The following is a 20346-nucleotide window of genomic DNA, read 5'->3' on the forward strand; positions in this document are numbered from 1 at the left end:
GTCATGGACCCAGTCTTCAGCAATTGCTTATCTGGAAACGCGCAGGGATGGGTACAGATTCATCGGTTCAAATACGCAGTTCCAAAGGGTTCCAGCTGAATTACTCTGCTCATTGGCAACCTTCTATAACGGCTTATTAGTTATAAACACTCACACATTTAAATAACTTGCGAAACGTGATCTTTTTCACGAAGTGTTGCCTTAAAGCATGAATTAGTTTATTGCTAAAACTGAGAGGACTCAGTTCCCTACTGCGAGTAGGCACTGCACAACGGAAGAAACCTTTGAAGTACTCACGTTTGATCATACAGATTAAAACTAAGCGTATTTCTGGCATGAATACTGCCTTGACCGGAACAGTCAATACGACCGTCGCCAAGCCGCTGCATCCCAAATACTCGAGAGTGGAGGGCCAGCAGCCACAAAAGATAGCGTATAGCCGGCAGCTACAAAAGCTGAAGTATGTGTGAAAGACTGTTAGACTAACCGCTTTGAAGCAGGATCTCCCTGTGTATGTTGCAGCATCCACAAAAAATCACAAACAAAAAATAGCAAATCGCAGGCTCCACACAGGTGGCGAGCACTAGTGCGAACGATCTTTTGTGGATGCTACGCACGTGGATGAACAAAAGCAGTCCACTCAAGCAGACCCGAATATCTGAGGAAAAGATTAGAATCCTTTTTTCCTTTACAATTAATTGCAATGCTTGGTGTTGTGCGTCACATGGCCATTTCATGATACATCTGGGCTAGCGCTAGCCAACGAGCTCTCGGAAGGCCACATCTGCTAACCTGCTTTTCATTGCTTCCACAGGAACTTTACCTTCCATTTTGCAAGAAGCTTCAAACTCTTCATTTATGTTTCAATTTTTCCTTGCTTAATTTGGCTGCTATCTTTGGGAAGTGTGGAATGACGCGAACTGTATGATCGCCTTGGTGGAGGTTCCGGCAACCCTTGCAGTGTTTTTTCCTTCCATCAACTCATTTCAGTCGCAGACTAGCGCACAATTTCACTGTTTCGTTTATAGAAAACATTTCCCGTGAAACCAGAGTTTCTGGTTCCACAACAGTAACCTTTGCTGACGCCTCTCTTCCACCGTGTGCACAGCTTACAGTCGAGCCTTCACAATGAAGAGCATCGGGGCATTTTCTGCAATCTTGGCTGTGCTTTTCTCGACAGCAGAGGCTTCTGCAGACAAAGTTAAGTCTGTGCCATGGCCTGAAAATGGGTCAGTGAAGTTCTCCACCCCAATGTCCCCGATGCACATTGCCGTGGACCTGAAGGACTGTGTAAAGGTTTACGTGAACTTCCGTGGTAACAAGGTCCAGGTGAATGTTCCGGGAGACTCGTCGAACAAGTTTATACTAGACGGTCAAGAAACACTCCGCGCAGACGGTGGCCAACTTGTTGTGGCCTTTTCTTACTTTGGGGGCCAAGGTCACGTCATCGTTAACGCGGAAGACGTTAGCGGCAATTACGAAACACGCATGCACAGCTTCACTTTGCCAGAATGTAAAATCTCCAGAGTGCGTGTCACAGGTCTCGAAGGTCACGAACTGCAGGACATTCACGTTGGGATTTCCGAGGAAATTGTGGAAGCATTCAAAGCAGCATATGGCCAGGCCGCTACGAAGTAAACGGTTCTTTTGAAGGCTCCGTGACTTTGTGTCCTCGTCGAGGCATGCATGTCTCAATTTTTCACGCACAACGGTGGCAGAGGCCTGACCTGCCGTTGCCTGAGTTTGGGGTACTTCGTCCGGTTGCATGAAGCGCGACACCGCGATGTCAAGTTGAGCGGCGGATGGCTTCGAGGCCATTGACAGTGACAACTCACCTGAGGCGCAGCGCGATGACTTGCTGTCCTCCTCCTCCAGAGAGTGGACACAGCAAAGGTTTGGATAGTCCAAACCTTGCACTATCACGCAGGGTTCTGGGGTCTTGTGGATGGGGAGGGACGCCATCAAAGTTTTATCAGGATTAAGACTCTGTCACCACAAAACTGTTCAATGTTTTATTGGTCGGGCGAGCTGCATGGCAACACAGCTGGCCTCCATTCGGAACGCCAGCCGAGTGCCAATCGTCAGGCCTTTAAAAGCAACTGCTTGGCCATTTATACGGGACAGTTGTCTGGAGTATGTTTGGGCTGCACGTGTACTCCCCACTTCCTCGAATGCGCAGGCATAATCATGTAGTTCTATCTACGGCTTTAGTTATAGTAGAGCTCATTGCTAGTCATCAGTTCAGTGCCGCTGGCGACTTGCCCTGTCAAGGGAACATGGCCTGTACGGCGAGAACCAGGGTGGCACGTGGCAACAGGAGAACTTGAGTCCCTGCACCGTAGTTCACTCCATCTGCAGAGGCTGTAGCTAGTTTTGGCACCTGCTGTGCTTCCTTCGTGGCCTGCCGGCGGATTTAAACGTTTGATCTTAACTTCTGATCCTTGCTGCTGACCAAGTTAACAACAGAGTTTCTCTTGAGCTTAGTGCGTCTCATGTTCGCTTTCTCCATTTTGCGCCTGAGCACAGCAGCGAACTCAGACAAGCAGGTCAGAAACAGAAGGTTGGGTCGCTTCACTTGCAATTGGCAAGAGCTAGCATCATGCTGTCGTTAAAGAGGGACTGTGTAGTAGGGTCAGGCAAAGCAGCTCTACAGACAACGCGCTGGAGCAGGCCGCAGCACTGGGCCAATTATGTCTGTATGGATGAGCCAGTGATTAAGTTGCATCGACAATGGGGCCCACCGAAAGGCTTCGAACAGCTGAGCTTTGGACGGTCGCGGCGCTTCCCTACTCACAGAATACCGTCGAAACGCATGTCAATATATGCCGTTCTTTGAGGGCCAGATGCCCGCCTGCACTGCTACAACAATTAGCCGCGCTTCAATCGGATACGCCGTACCTGTGACGGCAGGTTTCGCTGTAGCGCCTTACGGAAGGGGATGAAGAATTTCGCTACCTGTATGCCTTCACCTCTTAATCAAACAATTATTTTTACCTGGCGAGGCCTGGATTTGCTCTTGCCCAACGAGTCCACTTCTTGTAGGCGGCATCCCACGTCATTTCTTTAGAACGGCCTCTCCTTCTGAAGGCATCTGATGCAAGCTCCTTCAGCCGACCTTCCTGACGCCGTTGAGCCGCAGACAAGACCAAAGCAGCAGCGCTTCGATTCCCTTCCTCGTGCGGTTTGAGAGTATCCGACGACCTGTGGGATTCAGCTCTCTGTAAGCGGATTTCAAGGGCCAGCCTGTTTGTAACTGCCTTGCACCTGTCCTCGCGAGTAGTTATGTAGTCATCCGGGATGCGGAAAACTTTCTTACGCCCTATGGAACGCCACAGCAGACCACTTATATCAACTTGACGCCAGCTTCAAGTCTGTTCTCTAGAGAACCAACGCAAATGAAGCAACTAGGCGTTGCGATTGAGACAGGATAAAGGATAATCGGGATATTGAGGAAAAGGCGCATCATCATTTCCTTAAGGGCGGCGTACCTGTTGTGTTTGTATGATCATCTCCTTTATTTTGTTGCCGTTGTCTTCGGTCGGCATTCAGTTTTTCATATTGAGGAGCGTCTCCTGTGAAATTTGCAAACACCAACAAACCCGCGAGTAGTCGGCCACCACCGAGATTCTGCTGCAGTATCCTCTGGCAGTCACGACTGCCCGTAGAAAAAGGGCCGGAGGCACCTCAGACAGAATAAGTAGAACGAACGCACCTACTGGAACAAGCTCGCAACGCCATTTCTTGTTATAGCAGCGGTGCATGTCAAGTTCGTAGATTCCTTTATAGTGTGATGGGTCCGGAGGGTACTCTGTGCGACCTTTTAACTGCGCTGTGCTTTGTCCAAGTGCCTCTGCTGCAAGAGACTCTGAATCTAGCACAGCTGCGGCTCCTAACCGGCCCTTGGGTTGCCACTGCCTTGACCAAATACGTTCGCTCATGCTAGCGTTGTGCTGCTTTCGACATTCCTGTTGCTGTTCTTGGGCGCTTACAACAGCCCCTAAATCTGGGAAGGCGTGTGGTCTTTTTTCAGTTGCTGTTGCTTTTGTTGGGTTGCCTTGTGGCAGGCGAAGATGTGCTGCTGTATGTCTCCTGTTGTCACTGTCAATTGGCGCGAAATGAGGACTAGAAACGCTGATTTCCGCCTCCTCATCTCTGCAGAGCCCCATATCGATTTCCGCAGCAATGCGACTGAGGCGCCGCGTACGCCAATCACTGTCGTGTAGGAGGTCCAGCAACCGCTTGCCCGCTGGTTTCAAATGATGGCTATCGTGATGCTCTACTGTTGTGGTGATGCTATTTTTCTTGCACTCCTGTAGACTCTCTTGTGCATGGTTTGGACCAAGAGGAGGGACTGCAGATGACAAAACCGACCGAGGAGGCCTTAGGGAAGGATCCCAGTCGTCGCAGCCCTTTAGGGTAAATATTCGAGACTTCTTACTCTCCATGCCTGCATGAGAATCAGCAGCAACGTCATGTGACCTTCCAAAGCGGACCTCGTGATATACCGAGCTAGTCCAGTCCGAAATATTCGGCTTCACGGTGATGCAGACGCTCTGAGGAGGTGAAGGCAGGTCGCCTCGTGTCGACAGAACTTGCTCATCGCCTTCGGTCGTCTTTCCATTGGAAAACACACCGGACGTTGACTCTTCGCCATTCACTCCATGCCGTTTCGAACGGCCCTCTGCACGCGAAAATATGAGCGAAGGAGCCGGCAGTAAGTCGCTTATAAGCGCTTCTGCGTAAGCCAAACCAGAAAGCGGTAGCGCCCCTGCTGCCCTGTTTACTGCGGCGGCGAGGGAAGGGCTCAGCGAGTTGTTGTCCGTAGCTCTTCGAATCTCCCCCGTATGATGTTCGATTCCAGTCACTTGATCTGCGGCAGTTTCAGCGTACAGGTGGTCGGATAGAGGTGTGGGTGGCTCGCTCACTGCATCCCCATCAGCCGTATCTTCCGTGATGTCCCCATTTCCACTTCCCATGAGGGGCGCATCGCCAAAGGCGCTGAAACTACTCGTAACATTCCTTTCTTTCATGACATCTCCACTCAGAAGCGAGCCCCATCGTTCCACAGCTCTCGTCACGGGGCTCTCCGTAGTCTGTGCCCCTTCCAGCTGTTCCTGCTGCGTCAGAGGAACCTGTGCTGTTGTGGTCTTCACCGGCCTTGGCGCTGCCTTCTGTGTATGTTCAGCAATAAAGGGCTTGCTCAGGTCCTTTCTCCTTTTGCGCGCTTCCTTCTTCAGACGACGCGCCTCTACCAAATTTGCTGCCTGGAACATACAAACACAAGACTGCTGTCGCTCTGCATTCCCGGAGACCTAGCGACAACTCAAAGCCCTCAACAAACCGAGTTACGCAGCCCAGTATTTACGTGGCCGGCATCTCCCAGTGCACGCCGCATATATCAAAAAAGAGTCTAAGAATCGTCATCTCTTTCCTGTGGCCTAGGCACAGGACGCCACATAGCTCTAGTTCGCAAGACAGGAAGAAAGCTAAACATGTAAGGGAATATTTGTGCGAATTGCTCTGTTCTCTGCTTGCCTGGAGTCGAAGCCGGCCAATGACGAATTCCTTAGAAAGCTGTAACTTCTCAACTTCTGCACGAAGGGGGTTAAGGCCCCTGTGGCGAAGAGCGCTAACTGCCAAGGGGGGGCCCACGCATCCTTTAAATCTCTTGACTTCTTCTGTCACCTGAGACAAGACCCACCACCGAATGCAACTCTCATATTTCCCATAGCCAGCTTACCTCCAGGAATTGTTGGGCCCAAAAATGACAGCAACCCTTGTCCCCGAAGAAAGCTTCCACGAGCGCAACATGCACGGGCCCACGGCTGAGAAATAAGACAATAAAAGCCCAAGGTAAGTTTCAAAGGGAACCTTAGACCCACAAGCTGAAGGACTTTTATGAGAGACTTTTGCTCAGGCAGGTCAGCCTTTGTCAGTACGATCTGATAGGGGACGTGGTGGCGCTCGAAGAAGGACAGTAGACAAAGATCGCTCGACTTCAACCCCCAACGGGCGTCCACGAGCAGAAAGACTCGTCTGAGATTTCTGAGCACAATTTCCGGCAGAAGCAACGTGAGAAGCAAAAAGAACACTCTACTTAGAGCTCAGAATGGATTCCTCACTACCAGCCAGTTGCCAAACCATGCCTGACGACTCCGTCCCTCTAAGTGTGGAAATCTGAAACGCCCAACGCTACAGAGAAAATTACGATCTATCCAACGCCTCTCGGTGGAGCGGGACGGAACAACTTATGCCCTAACGAGGGCCGCTACGCTGTCAGTGCTGATGATTCTGATTACTCAGCTTGAGCTCCGTCGCTCGCGTCCGTAAGCGTAGTGCAAGCGTTGCAGGATACTCACGGGCGGGTCCTTAGGTAAAATAAACACATTTCTGTCCACTGTAATCGCTTCGACGGTTGTGCCTCGGCGTAGCCGTATCCAGGAAGATCCACTAGGCACAAAGAGCACGGAGATCCGGCCTACAATTCAGCGCAAATAGAAACCTGAAGCTTTTTCGAGAATAGCACCTTCCTGGCCGGCACGTCCTCTTTCCGCCGTCCGTCTATTCCAATCAATTCGCTATCCATCAGTATCTCTCGCTTTGTATTTCTCATCCACTTTTCTGTTTCGTTTCAGTTAGCCTTGCCTCGCCCTTGTTTGGCTTTCCCGGTGTATTTTGAAGCTTTATGTGTCTGCTACGCTGTAGCCATGTGCACTCTACAAGATCCGAAAAGCGCTGTACCCAAGGCAGCCGGCAGCATCGTCAACAGCCCAGTGATCCTTATCTTTGCAGCAAAATTGAGTGCACACCTTGAAGAAAAACAGCTCTTGGGTACTCCCTGGTCTCCTCGAGACGGCGGCGGTGCCGCTGCGTCCACAGAGCTCATTAACTAGGGTGCTCTTCCCTGCATTAGACCTCCCCGCGAACGCGACCTGCGGCATTCGTAAACAAGAGCACAATCAAGGCGCACAGGACCTTTCCTGAACTGTTTAGAGCCAACAGACAACATATGGCCCCGAATGGACCACAGCACTTGTAACCAACGGGTCAATATGCATACCGACGTCTCCCTTTGAGGCGCGTCATCATTTACTCGGCATCACAAAAGCCGCCCGTAAGCATACTACGAAGCCACCACAGGATTGCAGTCGATTCATTCTCTCATTCACTGTCATCCCCCTCCCCTCATTTTCCTACTTAACCTGGACAGAAGCACGAAGGAGGATACTGCATTGATTGAAGGAACGGTACCTCGGGATACAAAGAGGGCGGGAGCTCGTCCACAGTCAGGGCTTTCTTCCATAATTGTAGGCGAGGCTTTAATTGACTGAGGAAGAGAGGGCAGCGCGCCGATACTGAGTGGGGATCACCTAAAACACCGATGTACATGTCACACAGCGATGCAGTTGACTCGGTAATCATGAACAGCGGCCTTCTCTAGGGGCTACAGAAAAGAAAGGCAGTGGCCCAATGGGGAAGAAAACGCAGGGCCTGAGTAAGCTTAATTCACCTCTCTTCAACAAACGCTGCGCTCGCTGGCAACGAGGCCTCCCGAGATTCTCCTTAAGCACTTGTCTCTGTAATATTGGATCGAGATGTCTAATAGAACGCAATCTGCGGCGTAGAGGTACGGGCCTCGAGAGGCAAGCTACTTCGCGGCTCTCTCCCTTCGGCTTCGTAAGGGGCGAAGGAGTAGTCCCCTCGTGAGCTAGCGTGCCCATCTCCCTTCGCGCTGCCCACTGCCACTGGGTGTCTAGTAAACTATTTTGTATGCGTTCAGCGTGATTAGAAGGAGCGGCTCGATGATTCGGTGAGCCTCCTATCCATCTTGCGACGCGTGTAAGACGCAACCTCAAAACAGGTGAAGGGGAGCAGACAGCTTTTTTGCGCGCAGCTGACAAGGCATAAGAAAACTGCACCAGGGGTAGAGACACATGCGAAGGTAGTTCGCAGGGGGACGGTGAAACAAGGCCCCAGGTTGTCCGCGGCGGGGTCGTACAAAAGCACTTAGGGAGAGAGGAAAACCGAAGAGCCATCTCTGTATAACACGCAGCATGATCCGGGAGGCGAAGATACACAACGAGGAGACGGCCCACGTGGAGGAAACAGACAGCTTTCGCAGCCTACGAAACGTTGAGAAACGGCAATGAAACGCGGGAGGCGGCCACTCCAGCCTCAGAGTCCATGCGGGACGGAGTGGCCATATCAGAGCCTGGCTCCCTGACAAAAATGGTGTACATAGTCTTTGCTATAACCTAACAAGCTTTCCAATGCCAATAGTGTAGAATTCCTGGAAGCCGGGCTTACTAGAGCTCATCTCTGTGCTACACAATACACAGTGGGCTCTGAGCCAGCACAAAATGCCCTTCAATATAGGGGAAAACAGAACTACAGAGTTACTAAAAAATATTTTGCAAGCGGAGTATATTATTGTGCAAGGACGTGGGAACAGCAGTTGGGGCTGTGGTGCCGAAATTCACAGTGGATCACTCACTACCTACCTTGGGCGACCACATCAGTGAAGTTTATGGAAATTTTGTGACTCACACACTTTTTCTGTCAAGCAAGATCTTCACTTTAGTAATGGCTCCGTCTGAAGTTTGAGTTGCCAGCGGATTAGGCGAGGCAGCCCCTCTAATGCATATTCGTCGTTCCTCTTCGGTCGCCTCTACTGCTCTTTGCCTTGCATTCGCACAGTTTTTCTTCGCTACTTCAAGGGCACCAATATAGCGAGGCCGCACTTTTCAATGCTTCAAGAGTGCAATTTGCAAGGAAGACAACCACCCGCAACCTTCGAGCAAAAAGATGCTGCCTGCGTATGGCGGAAATTGTTGGGATGGTTCGACACGTGCTCTAAAGTGTTGCAGTCGTGTTCTTAGGTGTAGCGCTTTAAGGCGCTAATATATATTTACGGACTTTTTACAGCCAAGCCCCAGCGGATCTGCAAAGGAACTGCGAGGTGGGATCTTCAGGCAAAGTGGCCTTCGATGGACGGCTAGCCACTACAAAGTATCGCCATTGTTGGTCAAGCAGAGAAACGCCTATGGTATCCGTTTAAAATTTAGCAAATTAACCAATCAAATCAACGTACTACTAAATAGTGGTGCCCCAAAGAATGAAAAGGTTTTGTAGTGGTTTTTGTTTTGCGTTAGGTATGAGACAATAAAGCCTCCCATGCAAAGAGACTTGCGGTTGTAGTGATGATTATCACAGATACACATAGTTTCAGAAGGCCCCACAGGCAGCTACTACAGACTCCCGGAAAGTTGGAAGATCTGTTTTTGTATCGGCTCCAAAACATAGTAAGGCCCAAGGCTCCTCGGATCATTGGTTCCAGAGCTTCTGCAAACGGGAAACAGTTCCTACTTTATAATCCTAGCGTGCTACACATGAAACTCTTGGTAAATTTGCGGGGCAAAGACGACTACCGATCTAATATTGAACCCTTCTAGAGTGCCCCCCGGCATGGCAGTTTAGAGGCTCACCGTCAGAGCAGTGAGTTGAGTTCGCAGTACAACGCCTGCTGAACAGCGGCAAGTGGTGCAAACCGAGAGCCAATTACTAACTCCACCATCAGCAATATACATGGCAAACGATTGATGGCGAACTCGCTCCTCTCGGCTTGTATTTCTGCGTGTTCTGCGTGTTCCTACTTCGCAGGCAAAGCTACGCTGCCCAGTGCAAATGTACCTTCGGCAGTAGATGCTTTTTGTGCATTTGCTAGCCGTGTGCGCCCCTAGGTACCTCATGCTCGGCTCCACGGGCAATCCTTCACTGACAGCTTCCCTCTCATTTTCAACCTTTCTTTTCAGAAGTTGGACTTGTGGTGCCCGTTCATACTCCCGCTATTGTCGGTTCAGCGTTAGTAGGATACATCCAGGCAAAGTGTTTTACTTTCGGCAGCAAGTGCTTGCGCTGGGCTTTCCTTCGGGAGAGCAACGGACACCCCAGTCTCCTCTTCGACTCCCTGGAAGCCTCCGGAACTCTATGTTAGTCATATTCACAGAAATGATGCGGAATCACTACTCATAATCACTGTCATCAGTGCTCTTGTGTCGCACTGCGACGCTTCAAAGGCTTGCATACATACGATTGGCTACTCGTCCCCTGTCGAGCAGAGTCTTCTCTCGGCGTGCATTTCTGCGTGATCCTGCTTCACAGGTAAAACTACACCGCCTAGTACCAATGTACCTTCGGCAGTAGATGCTTTTCATACATTTGGTCCAGCTGCATACCTCAAGTACAAGTAACTCGTTTGAAAGACGTACAGAAAAAGAAGCAAGCCAAAAATCATCATCAGTGGACCCGCCAACGCTCTATTAAGCTCCCCTAGGAAAAACAGTCCCCCAACACAACTCTGGCTGCATCTCTTTCCCAAAGCTGTTCGCTTTACCCAGGACCCAGTAATGTGAGCATGTAGCAGCTGTCGAGGTCCCTTTCCTCTTCTGTCAAAGCAACTCACAGAATGCACTATTTCGCTTGAAAAAAAAAACAACACGAATCTTACTGCCGCAAGGAACGCGACAAGCAGGAATATGTACGGCACCTGCTGTCCCTGCACACCCTCCGCGGTTGCTGAGCATCAGCAGCATAACGCCCTCAATAGCAATCCCCAATCGTTATTATTCTAGCTGTTAGTCTGATGCATGCTATATTCTCATAACTGGGCAACAATAGGACGCCAGATGTCACGTGAGAGTCAGGCAGACGTGGGGCCACAAAGAGTTCCCCAGCAGTGCCACTTTGAAGCCGAAGTTATCCGCACAAGGCAGACGCGCCCCAAAAGCGCCTCGTCCCTGAAAAGAAAGAATGATACTGATGTTCAAAAAACATGTTGATGCTGACGGCACAAAGCACACGGGTTTATACACTGCAAGATGTCGCGGAGACCACGAGCGGCAACCACAAAAAGACAGTGCTCACAACTCAAGCTATGTAATATGTGGAAAATAGGAAGGACTATAGGGCGAAAAAAACGTGCCTGTCCACAAGGACTTTGACGTATTGTTTCGTGTGGCCAACTGTGTGGTCGCTGCGATCCGAATGGAAAGAGAACCAAACCTAAGCAACCTCGCCAAACAGACAATGTGGACGGCACACCATTTCGAGAACCTGCGCGTACATCCTGGGAATGGCCATAAGCTGGAAAAATTCGCCCGAACTCTGAACAAAGCTACCTTGCCTCCTGAAAATTCCTACGTCCTTCCCGCCTGACGAGCCACTGCTGCGTACGCCTGTAAGAAACCAGCCCTGGACGTGGCTAAAACGCACCTTGTGAACTGTGTCGACCATCCAGTCGTAGCAAGTATAGGATTCGAAGAGCTGCGTCACTTCTCTGCTGCGTCGCTTGACCACCTGCGACGGGAGTTGCTTCATTGCTGCCGCTGGGGTGCCTGGGCGGGGGTAGAACTGGCTGATGTTGACTGCCTGCACGAATGCACAAGCAACAACCTCCACTTGAACACTAAGGCTATCATAATGAAATAATGAGAAACAACCGGGCAAAAATCTGCCAAAGTGTCCTGCTGCGGTGCCAAAGCAGTGCTACTAAGAATAACGCACGGGGAAGCTATACTCCGACAACAGCTGCAAAGTCTGGCGGTGGTCCTCTTCTGTCTCCCCCGGAAAGCCGCAGATGACATCAGTCATGATGCTCATTCTTGGGTGGGCTTGAAGGCACGCATCTACCACTGTTTTGAATTGCTCTACCGTATAGTCACGCTTCTGTGTACAAATCAAGACACCGGCAGACAGACAACGTGGCCGCAGTAACTGGACAACTCTTCATCTTAAGCCATAACTACTGAACGTGTACAACAAAATACCCTGCAGCACCTGACAGACACCACTCCTGTGCATACAGATAAGTTGCCAGCCCGAAACCATAAAAGCACTTCGGTTCCTCTGGAAAAGCAATGCAAATAAAAGCCTCTGAGTTTCAAACAAGGATACTGTAAGTGCTGAACGGACCATACGACTGAGGACCCGGTTGCTCCCGGATTGCACCGGCAAGTGACAGAACTCAAACACATTCGGATGGCCTAAAATGTCTGTCGCCGCCGCTAGCTGACCCAGCAAGAACGGCGGGTTCCCCATCCCCACGCGCAGCATAATTTCCTCTCGAAGGGGCAACTTCAGAAGGCGACGGAGAAGCTTTGTGAGGCTGCTGCCTATATCCAAGCCGTAAGCTCCTGAAGATCCACAAATATACAACCACGAGAACAACTGTTCCCTACTTTTACTCCTGTACACCCCTGTACACACCACCTCCAATAAAGAAGAGAGACTGGCACAAAAACACAAAGGACTAATCTAAGCACCAAGCCTTCGTGACTTTTGTGCTCTTTACCAGGGGAAGACCTGCGGCCCTCCGGGAAGAGAGATCCTCTTTCTCTCGTGATGCCACAGCCACACAGCTTCCCTACCTGTATCTTCGCTCGTAAGCCAGATCTGAGTTGCGCCCTCTTCTAAGGCACTGCTAACTCGGGATTCAATAACCTCCTCGGGGTAACTACCCAGGTCACCCCTGCGTCATCATAATGGCCAGCAGCAGAGAAACCGAGCAACGGTGAATGACTAATTAATGTGTCCATCTACCAATGCAAAGTGGTGGTGCTTGAGATGTCCATGAAAAGCTCGCTGCTGCATTTTTTAGAGGGGCGAAAGACGTTTTTATTATTCTCACAGCGAAGAATGAAAGACGCCCTCTCGCACCTTGCATGCTTTGTTTTGCAGTAAGTGCAATTGCCGAGGCAGCCTGTGCTAATGGGAACAATCTCTATAAGACGATTCCGGCGAATCTTCGGTAAATTTAGGGGCGGGAGCCTGCACAGGAAAAACAACAGCTGCAAAACTTCACGCTCACAACATCGAGGATCCCTGCATCGTACAATGAATGTCTCCAACTGCCGAATCATGCGCTCTTCCGTGCCCTCCACCAGCTTGCAGTTTCACAACAATTTAAATCGAGGTTGTGAGACGCAATCTGCTAAGGAGCTGATTACCCCCGCTTTCCCTGTGCAAATTGCTCGAGACTACAGTTGTAAGGCCATGAGGGGCACACTGCGGTGTTGAAACACCTCACCCTTTGCCGCTCGTGAGGTGGACAATTCTACCTTGAAGTGCTTCTTCAACAACTTCCACAATCCGCCCAATACATGCTACACCTACGATTGAGCACTGAGACAGCAACGCGTCTTTCCAGGACAGCTGTGCCTCTCGTGTGCTTTGGTCTCGTCTGCCTCCCTTGGATGCCCCAGGAACGCAGCCTGCCACAACGCAGGGGATCCTCCGTTTTAGTCTCCGAGTTGTGCGCGTTTGTCCCCTTTGCGGATCTGCTTCTTCCCGTTGGCGCTGCTCTTCGTGCTGTTGTTTCTGCTGCTGTTCCACCAAGCTGTGGGTCCCACTGTCATTGGTCCTATGTGCATTGTCCATGATGGATTGAGACGAATAGGCATTCCTTCCTTGTTGCCTCGTACTACTGGTTCCTGTGGTCTCCACATTGTTTGGTATTTCGCCCAGTGCAGCTCTGATGACTGAATATAAAGCGAACTCTGATGGGCTTTTCACTGTGCAGGAGTTCACCACACAAATATCTGCTTCCTCCAGAGAGTCTACAAAGCGGTAACCCGACTCGTGCAGCAGGCCTTCTGCAGACCAAAAAATATCCGAAGAAGCACGCACAAGCCGCATTCTGGAACAATCAACGAAAAGGCAAGAAATGCCATGTTGCATAAAACAAACTACATGAACATCATATTGCATAAGGGAAAGTATACAAGACACTCCACATGCCGAGCAAGGCAGCCTCTGTGATATCTGTGGGCAACACCAGCCCTCTGAGTCTCATCCACAATTCCACTCTACTAGGAGGCCACAAACACTGAACGAGTAGAGAAAGTGAGCACAAGGAGTACCTACGCATGTACTCCGAGTCTGATATGTTGTGAGAACACCCGAAAGTCTTAAAAAAAATCTTAGCGCGTCCGGGAAGAAAGGCCCCTTCAACAGCGTGAGTAGCCGATGATGGGGGAGTCGTTGCAGTCGTCGAGTTATCCCTGTCACTGGTTTGATTGCCTTCGCTGTCCATCTGCTTTGTAGTTCGTCGCCTCGTCGTACTTGGTTGAATGTACGTGTACAGACCCGTTACGCGTGCAGCTCTTTTCATGTCATCATCGCTACTTCGTAAGTCCTCCAGGTCGGTGCCGCTGATATCTGCTTCTCCCACTTCTTTTTCCTCGGCCTCTCCCTCACAGGCAAAACCACAGGCACCTTTACAACAGCCGTTATCTGGCTGCGGCTTGACGGCATCGGCATCTTTTAGTTTCGCTGGTTCGCATTGCATATCCTTATCGGCTCCAGAAGCACTACCACCCAGAAAACGCCAAGCAAGGAAGCCAGTCAATGCCACGACAGCACCAACTTCCACAGCTATGACAGTAACATTGCCTCGCATCCCACCTGAAGCTTGCAGGGCCACAGTGGCCCCAGCGATCACTGCGCATGCTGCGCAAACCGTGGGGACTCCGAACTCCCGTACAGGAGGGGATACGCCCCGGCCCTGAGGTTGCGATGAGAGCATTCCGCACGTAAGACGATCCCTATCTGATGGCACGACGCTCTCTGCGCTCCAAGGGAACCTCCGTGTTCGGGAAACAATTCCTAAAGACCAGTGAACTTTACTCCGCAAAACACTGTGTCTATTAGGCGAGCAGATTCATCTCGACAACTTCCTCTGTCTGCTGCACTCTTTCTTCTCTACTGTTCAATGGTGACATACGAAATATCTTTGCACAGTCTTGCAAGCTTCAAAGGATGGCATCCCTGCTCCAGCTCTCAGGGGTGACTGGCGGAAACACGGTGGTAGGTGAGCCCCGCAGCATACAATCAATGGAGAGCAATTCTTCTTAATATCAGTGATATTCAATAAACGAAAGTGACGGCGGAAGTTCATGAAGGACCTCTGCGGACGATTGCCAGTAGTGGAGTTGCCCACCGTTCCCATCGAGGCTACCTGAGCGTGTGCTTTAGGATTTCCCAGAACTCCCAGCAATACCAATTGAAAAACTGCAAAGACAAATAAACACAAATAAGAAGAGCAAGGCGAGGGCTCATCATGGCACATGCAGTGGCGTCAAAGCTGACCCCTCGAACGTACTATGGCTTTACTAGACCGCAGGCACAGAGGAAACTATAGCTAGGATATGAAAACGCCCAGTTTTTAGTCTTCTTACCACTGCTCTTTCCTCTAGCGCTAACCTTATTTTCGCCGCACGCTAACCTTATTTTCGCCGCACGTTTTCAATCTTGGCATTTTGATTTCTAGACACTAAGTCCCTGTGCTTACCCCGGTTTCTGACACCCCATAATCAAACCGTTAACCCACTTCTTTTTCATGTTCTCCCGCCACTCACCAAAACTACACCTCTTCGCTTTTGCCGAGTTTTGGAAGTCAGGGACTGGTTGCATTTGCTACGGCGTTCGATGCGCCCCCGCTGCTGAGCTGGTAGGGCACCTGTCAACTACCATACGCCAATTGAACAAAACAGCTCATAAAGCTCACAGGCCTCTGGGAACCCAGTCGTGGATCCACTAAGTGTAGTTGTAGATGCGGTGATAGCTCCGAAGTACAGACTCCACGGGTTCCTAAGCAACACTTGGTCCATAGGCGCGCGCAGCATCAGCGCGAGTTCCGTAGTGAAAGAATACCCAGCATTGTAAGAGCACTCGGAAAAGGCTAGAAAAACAGAGTAGCGGCCTAAGCGAGGCAGTGCCGCAAAGTGGATCGAGCGCTCTTTTGCTCCATTTGCCATCACTTGTGTTCGCAAATTTGTGTGCGGTTTGAAAAATAGTACACAAATCAAGTTTCGATATTAAGTGATGCTTTCTCACGGTCTAGCAAACCGTTGCAAACTGTTACCGCCTCAACAGCATTTGCTGCGTGTTAGGCGCTTCAATGAAGAGCAAAGGCTGTTGCAGCAAACGCGATAGAACAGTTTATGCAGGCCTATGCTATGAAAGGGAAATGTTAAGCAGAGCAGGCTAAAACATGAGGGTGTTTATTGTTTCAGATTTCTGCTGAGAAAGCTGAGCTGGGGAAAAAAGCTTCTTAGTAAACGGTGGACGGTTACAGCTTACCGACTCCTACCTACGCTACATCTTCCACATTATAAAGAGCAACTCACACATAAAACGCACCCTGAGAACGCGGGAAGGATGTGTGGGAGATGGACCTTTTAACGGTCTGGTCATACATGCACGCTGTGGGTCCGCATCGGGGAAGCAATAGAAAGCAAACCTTGTAGAACCCCTAAAACAAAAGAAGAGAACAGTCAAAGGCCTAAATAATGGACCTGCAGATATCACATCAGAGAGGGCACTACGCTGCCGTTCGTTCATCCCACTGGAGAGCTAGCTGGAGAAGCCGCAAAGTTTCATTCTCCCTTTGAACGTGAAACGAGGGGCATTACCAACATCACAACGACTGTCGCAGAACGAAGATGGCCACGTGAAACCCTTTTTCAGTGTAGCAACGATGTGACTCATGAGGGTGGAACCCGAAAAAACTTACTGGGGGGACGAATTTACGGCAAACTTATGTGGTGATGCTGTCGTACACTGAACCTACCTAAAGGGAACAGGACCGGACGTGAAATGATAGGTGAGAGTCAAGTGCCGCATGGTGCTACGCCTCTACACTACCAGCAGCTGCGCTGCCCTTATTTGACAGGCTACAGCTAATTGGCGGCAAGGAGACCGCCGGAAGTACTCGGCTGCCTTTGTGAAGGTTGTTGAGCGAGAGAAATAGTTCTTTGCAGCAGGTGTCGTGGAACACTGCTTGGCTAGTGTGTCAGTTAAGATGTGCAGTGTCCTAACGAAAGGGCCCACCATCAATTTCAAGAGCTGAAGAGAAGCAAAAGCGGAGATAGCAGCAATGTAAGGCGTGTGGGTTGCAGCAGAGGAATAGCGGAGGAAACAAGGAGGCGAATTAGAGCTCGGTCCCAGTGGATGTCTTGAGAGGGGCAACTAACTTCAGGCAAACGAAGGCGACAGAGTGCGCTGCCCCCTGACGGGCAGCATGAGCAGCATGATGTGCGCTGAATATAACATATACGGACACGTTGCGGAAGGTTTCCCCTCATGGGAACTAAAAGCTCTCCGTTCAGGTGAAACCTGCAAGAGGCGCAGGGGTAAGGGCCATTAAGTAGAAACTGTGCCAGCCTGTACAGGCCAAGACCTACATACTAAGAAGTGACCATGGGCACTGAGAGGTCTCAGGATAAGGGCCACCAAAGGCAACAGCAAAGCATGGGAATTGCGGGAGACGAATCTCCTATGCACCAGCGATAAGGGCGAAAGCCATGGAAGTCTCCCCAAGCTGGAAGCCATGGCACCTGATGCAAGACTTAGCCGATGCCTTATATGCGGATGCTACAGCACTGGCCAAGGCTTATGTTGAAAGAGGGAAGCGGAGCTCACTAAAGGTAGACTTTGCTAGCGTGACGACTGTTAAGTAGCACAGAGGGAAGGCCACCGAGCCGCATGGGGTTCCCAATAGAGCTGAAGTGGAAATGACACCGCAGATGGGATACCAGTAGCTGTACACGGCACGTAACAGCTGGAGGCTACTGTGCAGCGTGGTTAAGGGAGCTAAGCTTTTCTCTGAGATACTTAGGCATGAACGTGAAGCGACTGTGGGCGAGCGCTCACCGTGCAGTTTCACTAGCTCGATCATGCTTCAGATGAGGAACCTCGTGCTACGTCGCCCACACAAAGCCTGTCGTTTCGCCATGGCCAATAAAGAGCCGCTACACACCGACCACGCGATAAAGGGGCTGTCGACGTGGTGTGGTAGTAGATGAATAACGGGTGTTTCCTCGGGGAAACTGCACCTCATGACTTTATCCTGGACTAGGCGAGCTAAGGGACTAACAGGTGTTCTGGCATTCTAAGTCAGATAAACTAAGGAGCTACGTGAGTGGTCAGCGATACAGTCCAGCAACCAAAATAACACAAAAGATAACCACAAAAAGTGAGAGCGAGTACACCAGTGGAGCACGCACACGAGATGCTGGCCTAGGACGTCTCCCAAATAACTGCGGCAAGGAAAGATACGCCGTTTTGCCCCACTCTCAAGCACCATAAGGAACACCGCAACGCGAAGCTGAGGCTCCCAATAGAAGAGCTACTGCACGACGTCCAAGTTAACACGCGCACTTCAGGGACTTGGTCTCCTGCTGGTTTTGCCGGGCCTGGGAAAGCTATCCTCCATTCACGTACACGAAGAGCATCAAAGGCCGCTCCTGTGTGTGCGTACGTCCTGAATCTCACTTTCGGCCTACAGAGAAGGCGCGACTGACGAGTAAGAGCCACCTTAGCCCACCGCCATCCTCAAACTGAATTTCGTCAAACAGGGCGAATGCAGCAACTCGGCACATACTTGAGGTGCTTGAAGAAGATCAAGAACATCAGATACTTGCGATGTTTAAACTGCATCCAGCAGTGTTCTTCGATAGTTATAGGCAGCATTGCCACCACAGCGTTAACATTATCATCACATCCTACTGGTGATCAGTAAGTTCCCGACCAAGGTCTTGATGTACAGGATGACGCCGGACCGGTTCACATTTCATAAGCTGATGGTAAAAAAGGGCCCTTCCTTTTTCTCAACCTGTGCATCGAATATCATGGTTTACAGGAGGCAAGATGATTCAGAAGACAGGAAAGTGTGCGTGACTGTCAACTACCAAGCATGATACGCCCCTATTGATGTTTCTGACTTTACTCTGCTACCTATCAAAAGCGTTCTAGAGATGCGCCAAACAGCTACGTATCTCCATACAAATGATCTCGAAGCGGGATTTCATCATAATCTTATGGACAGCAATGACCGTTGGAAGACTGTGATTCGCTCAGTCTCGCGATAACTTGAGTAATTGGCTATACCCTTCAAGATCAAGTTTGCCTTGGCTACCTTCCAAATTGATATCAGTAGGCATCTACAGCATTTGCTTGGTCAGTGCTCCACCGGTTATCTAGACAACGTACTAAAATATAGCCCTGATCTCTCCAACAACGTTAAAATTTTGCAGCAGGAGTTCATCATCTTTCTGAAGCATTGATTCAATCCTAAAGGCACGCAAATACGAATTTGCTGGACAAAGGGCTCACCTGTCTATGCTGCTTTGTCAGCCCTGAGTGTATCAACCCAGTCGTTGCCAAGCTACACGCTATTCGGTTGTGGTAGGAGCTGGCTAACGACAAGTGTAACTATTCCTCGGTGCTATCAACTTCTGCCCCATGTTCATAGCTTCTGAGTTCGCAGGCTTTGCTCGTCCAAGTTATATTCTCACGTGCAAGGATGACGCTTCCCAGTGGGCAAAACTTCACAACCACACTCTACAGCGCCCGAAGCAGTACATAATGAATTGTACGCCCTTTGCAAGTTCCCGATACAGCGAAGCCTTTCGGGGTATTCATGGACGCCTCAGGGTCTGTAGCAGGGGAAGTTCCTGAACAACCCACGCCCCAGGCTCCGCAATAGCGGCTGTTCTGGAAAAAGAACACAAACCAACCCTCTTTCTCAGCCATGTTTTGAGCCTGGCTGTGCAGAAATATTCAATGTACGAGAACTTGTTGGCGTTATCATTTCACTGGGCGCATGACTTCAATTATTGCTAGCCTCCAGTTTACGGCGTCTACTGTTCATCAAGCACCCACTTATTTGCAGCAGCTCAACGAGTCGTAGCGTGGAACCGCTCACCTCTGTGCACTAGTGTCTCAAAAACAAGCACTGCCATCATGGGCACACTGCATACTGACTTGCCGTACATGATAAATAAAAATTTCACCGCACCTAGAATAATCAGTAGCAATCGAAAGCTATAGGGTGCGCGATTGTGCTACTCTCAGTCCCACATATGAGCATCCCGATGCCAGCGTTTGCCTACGTGAGTCTACCTCTACTTAATATGCAAGCCTCTGCGAAGAAGCGACACAACTCGCGTTCACCCACTTAAGGCCTTGTTCACCAACGAATGCCTAACAGTTGCTTATTACTTTTCTAACAACGAACAGGATGAGGCAATGTGTCATCATTTCGTTTTATATCAACCATCATTAGCGGACATCATCATTAGCGATGCAGCCTCATGCTCAGCTGTTACCTGCTATGGACACTATTGCGATACTGTGCGGGCAAATAAAACTGAAGGTAGCACTGTACCGGGTTTTTCGAATATGTTTAGCACCAAGTGCACGAACTTTCAAGATATCTGGTAACCCATGTACACGAAGCGAAACACTCAAGCTTCGCATTGTATAATCTCTGCATAATACTACCTAGTG

The 20346-nt window shown here is 50.1% G+C and overlaps 3 protein-coding genes across 3 annotated transcripts; 1 reads left to right on the forward strand and 2 right to left on the reverse strand.

The window, feature by feature from the left end:
* Window positions 1-1128: 1128 nt before the first annotated feature.
* ETH_00020035 (uncharacterized protein) lies at window positions 1129-1638 on the forward strand (the record flags this gene model as incomplete). Its single annotated transcript, XM_013375866.1, has 1 exon — window positions 1129-1638. One exon carries the CDS (start codon window positions 1129-1131, stop codon window positions 1636-1638), a length of 510 nt encoding a protein of 169 aa, XP_013231320.1.
* Window positions 1639-2868: 1230 nt separating this feature from the next.
* On the reverse strand, window positions 2869-6941 carry ETH_00020040 (GTP-binding conserved hypothetical domain-containing protein, putative; the record flags this gene model as incomplete). Its single annotated transcript, XM_013375867.1, has 8 exons — window positions 2869-2971; window positions 2995-3319; window positions 3489-3572; window positions 3713-5264; window positions 5536-5685; window positions 5895-6045; window positions 6360-6478; window positions 6810-6941. The coding sequence occupies 8 exons, from the start codon at window positions 6939-6941 to the stop codon at window positions 2869-2871; spliced, it is 2616 nt and encodes an 871-aa protein (XP_013231321.1).
* A 4018-nt stretch (window positions 6942-10959) lies between these two features.
* Window positions 10960-14581, reverse strand: ETH_00020045 (radical SAM domain-containing protein, putative; the record flags this gene model as incomplete). Its single annotated transcript, XM_013375868.1, has 8 exons — window positions 10960-11061; window positions 11272-11427; window positions 11563-11724; window positions 11971-12191; window positions 12426-12526; window positions 12715-12825; window positions 13085-13649; window positions 13921-14581. The coding sequence occupies 8 exons, from the start codon at window positions 14579-14581 to the stop codon at window positions 10960-10962; spliced, it is 2079 nt and encodes a 692-aa protein (XP_013231322.1).
* Window positions 14582-20346: the final 5765 nt, after the last annotated feature.

This window comes from Eimeria tenella, genomic scaffold (genome assembly GCF_000499545.2).
Source record: "Eimeria tenella Houghton genomic scaffold, Eth_scaff3, whole genome shotgun sequence".
In the NCBI taxonomy this organism is placed as follows: Eukaryota; Apicomplexa; class Conoidasida; order Eucoccidiorida; family Eimeriidae; genus Eimeria; species Eimeria tenella.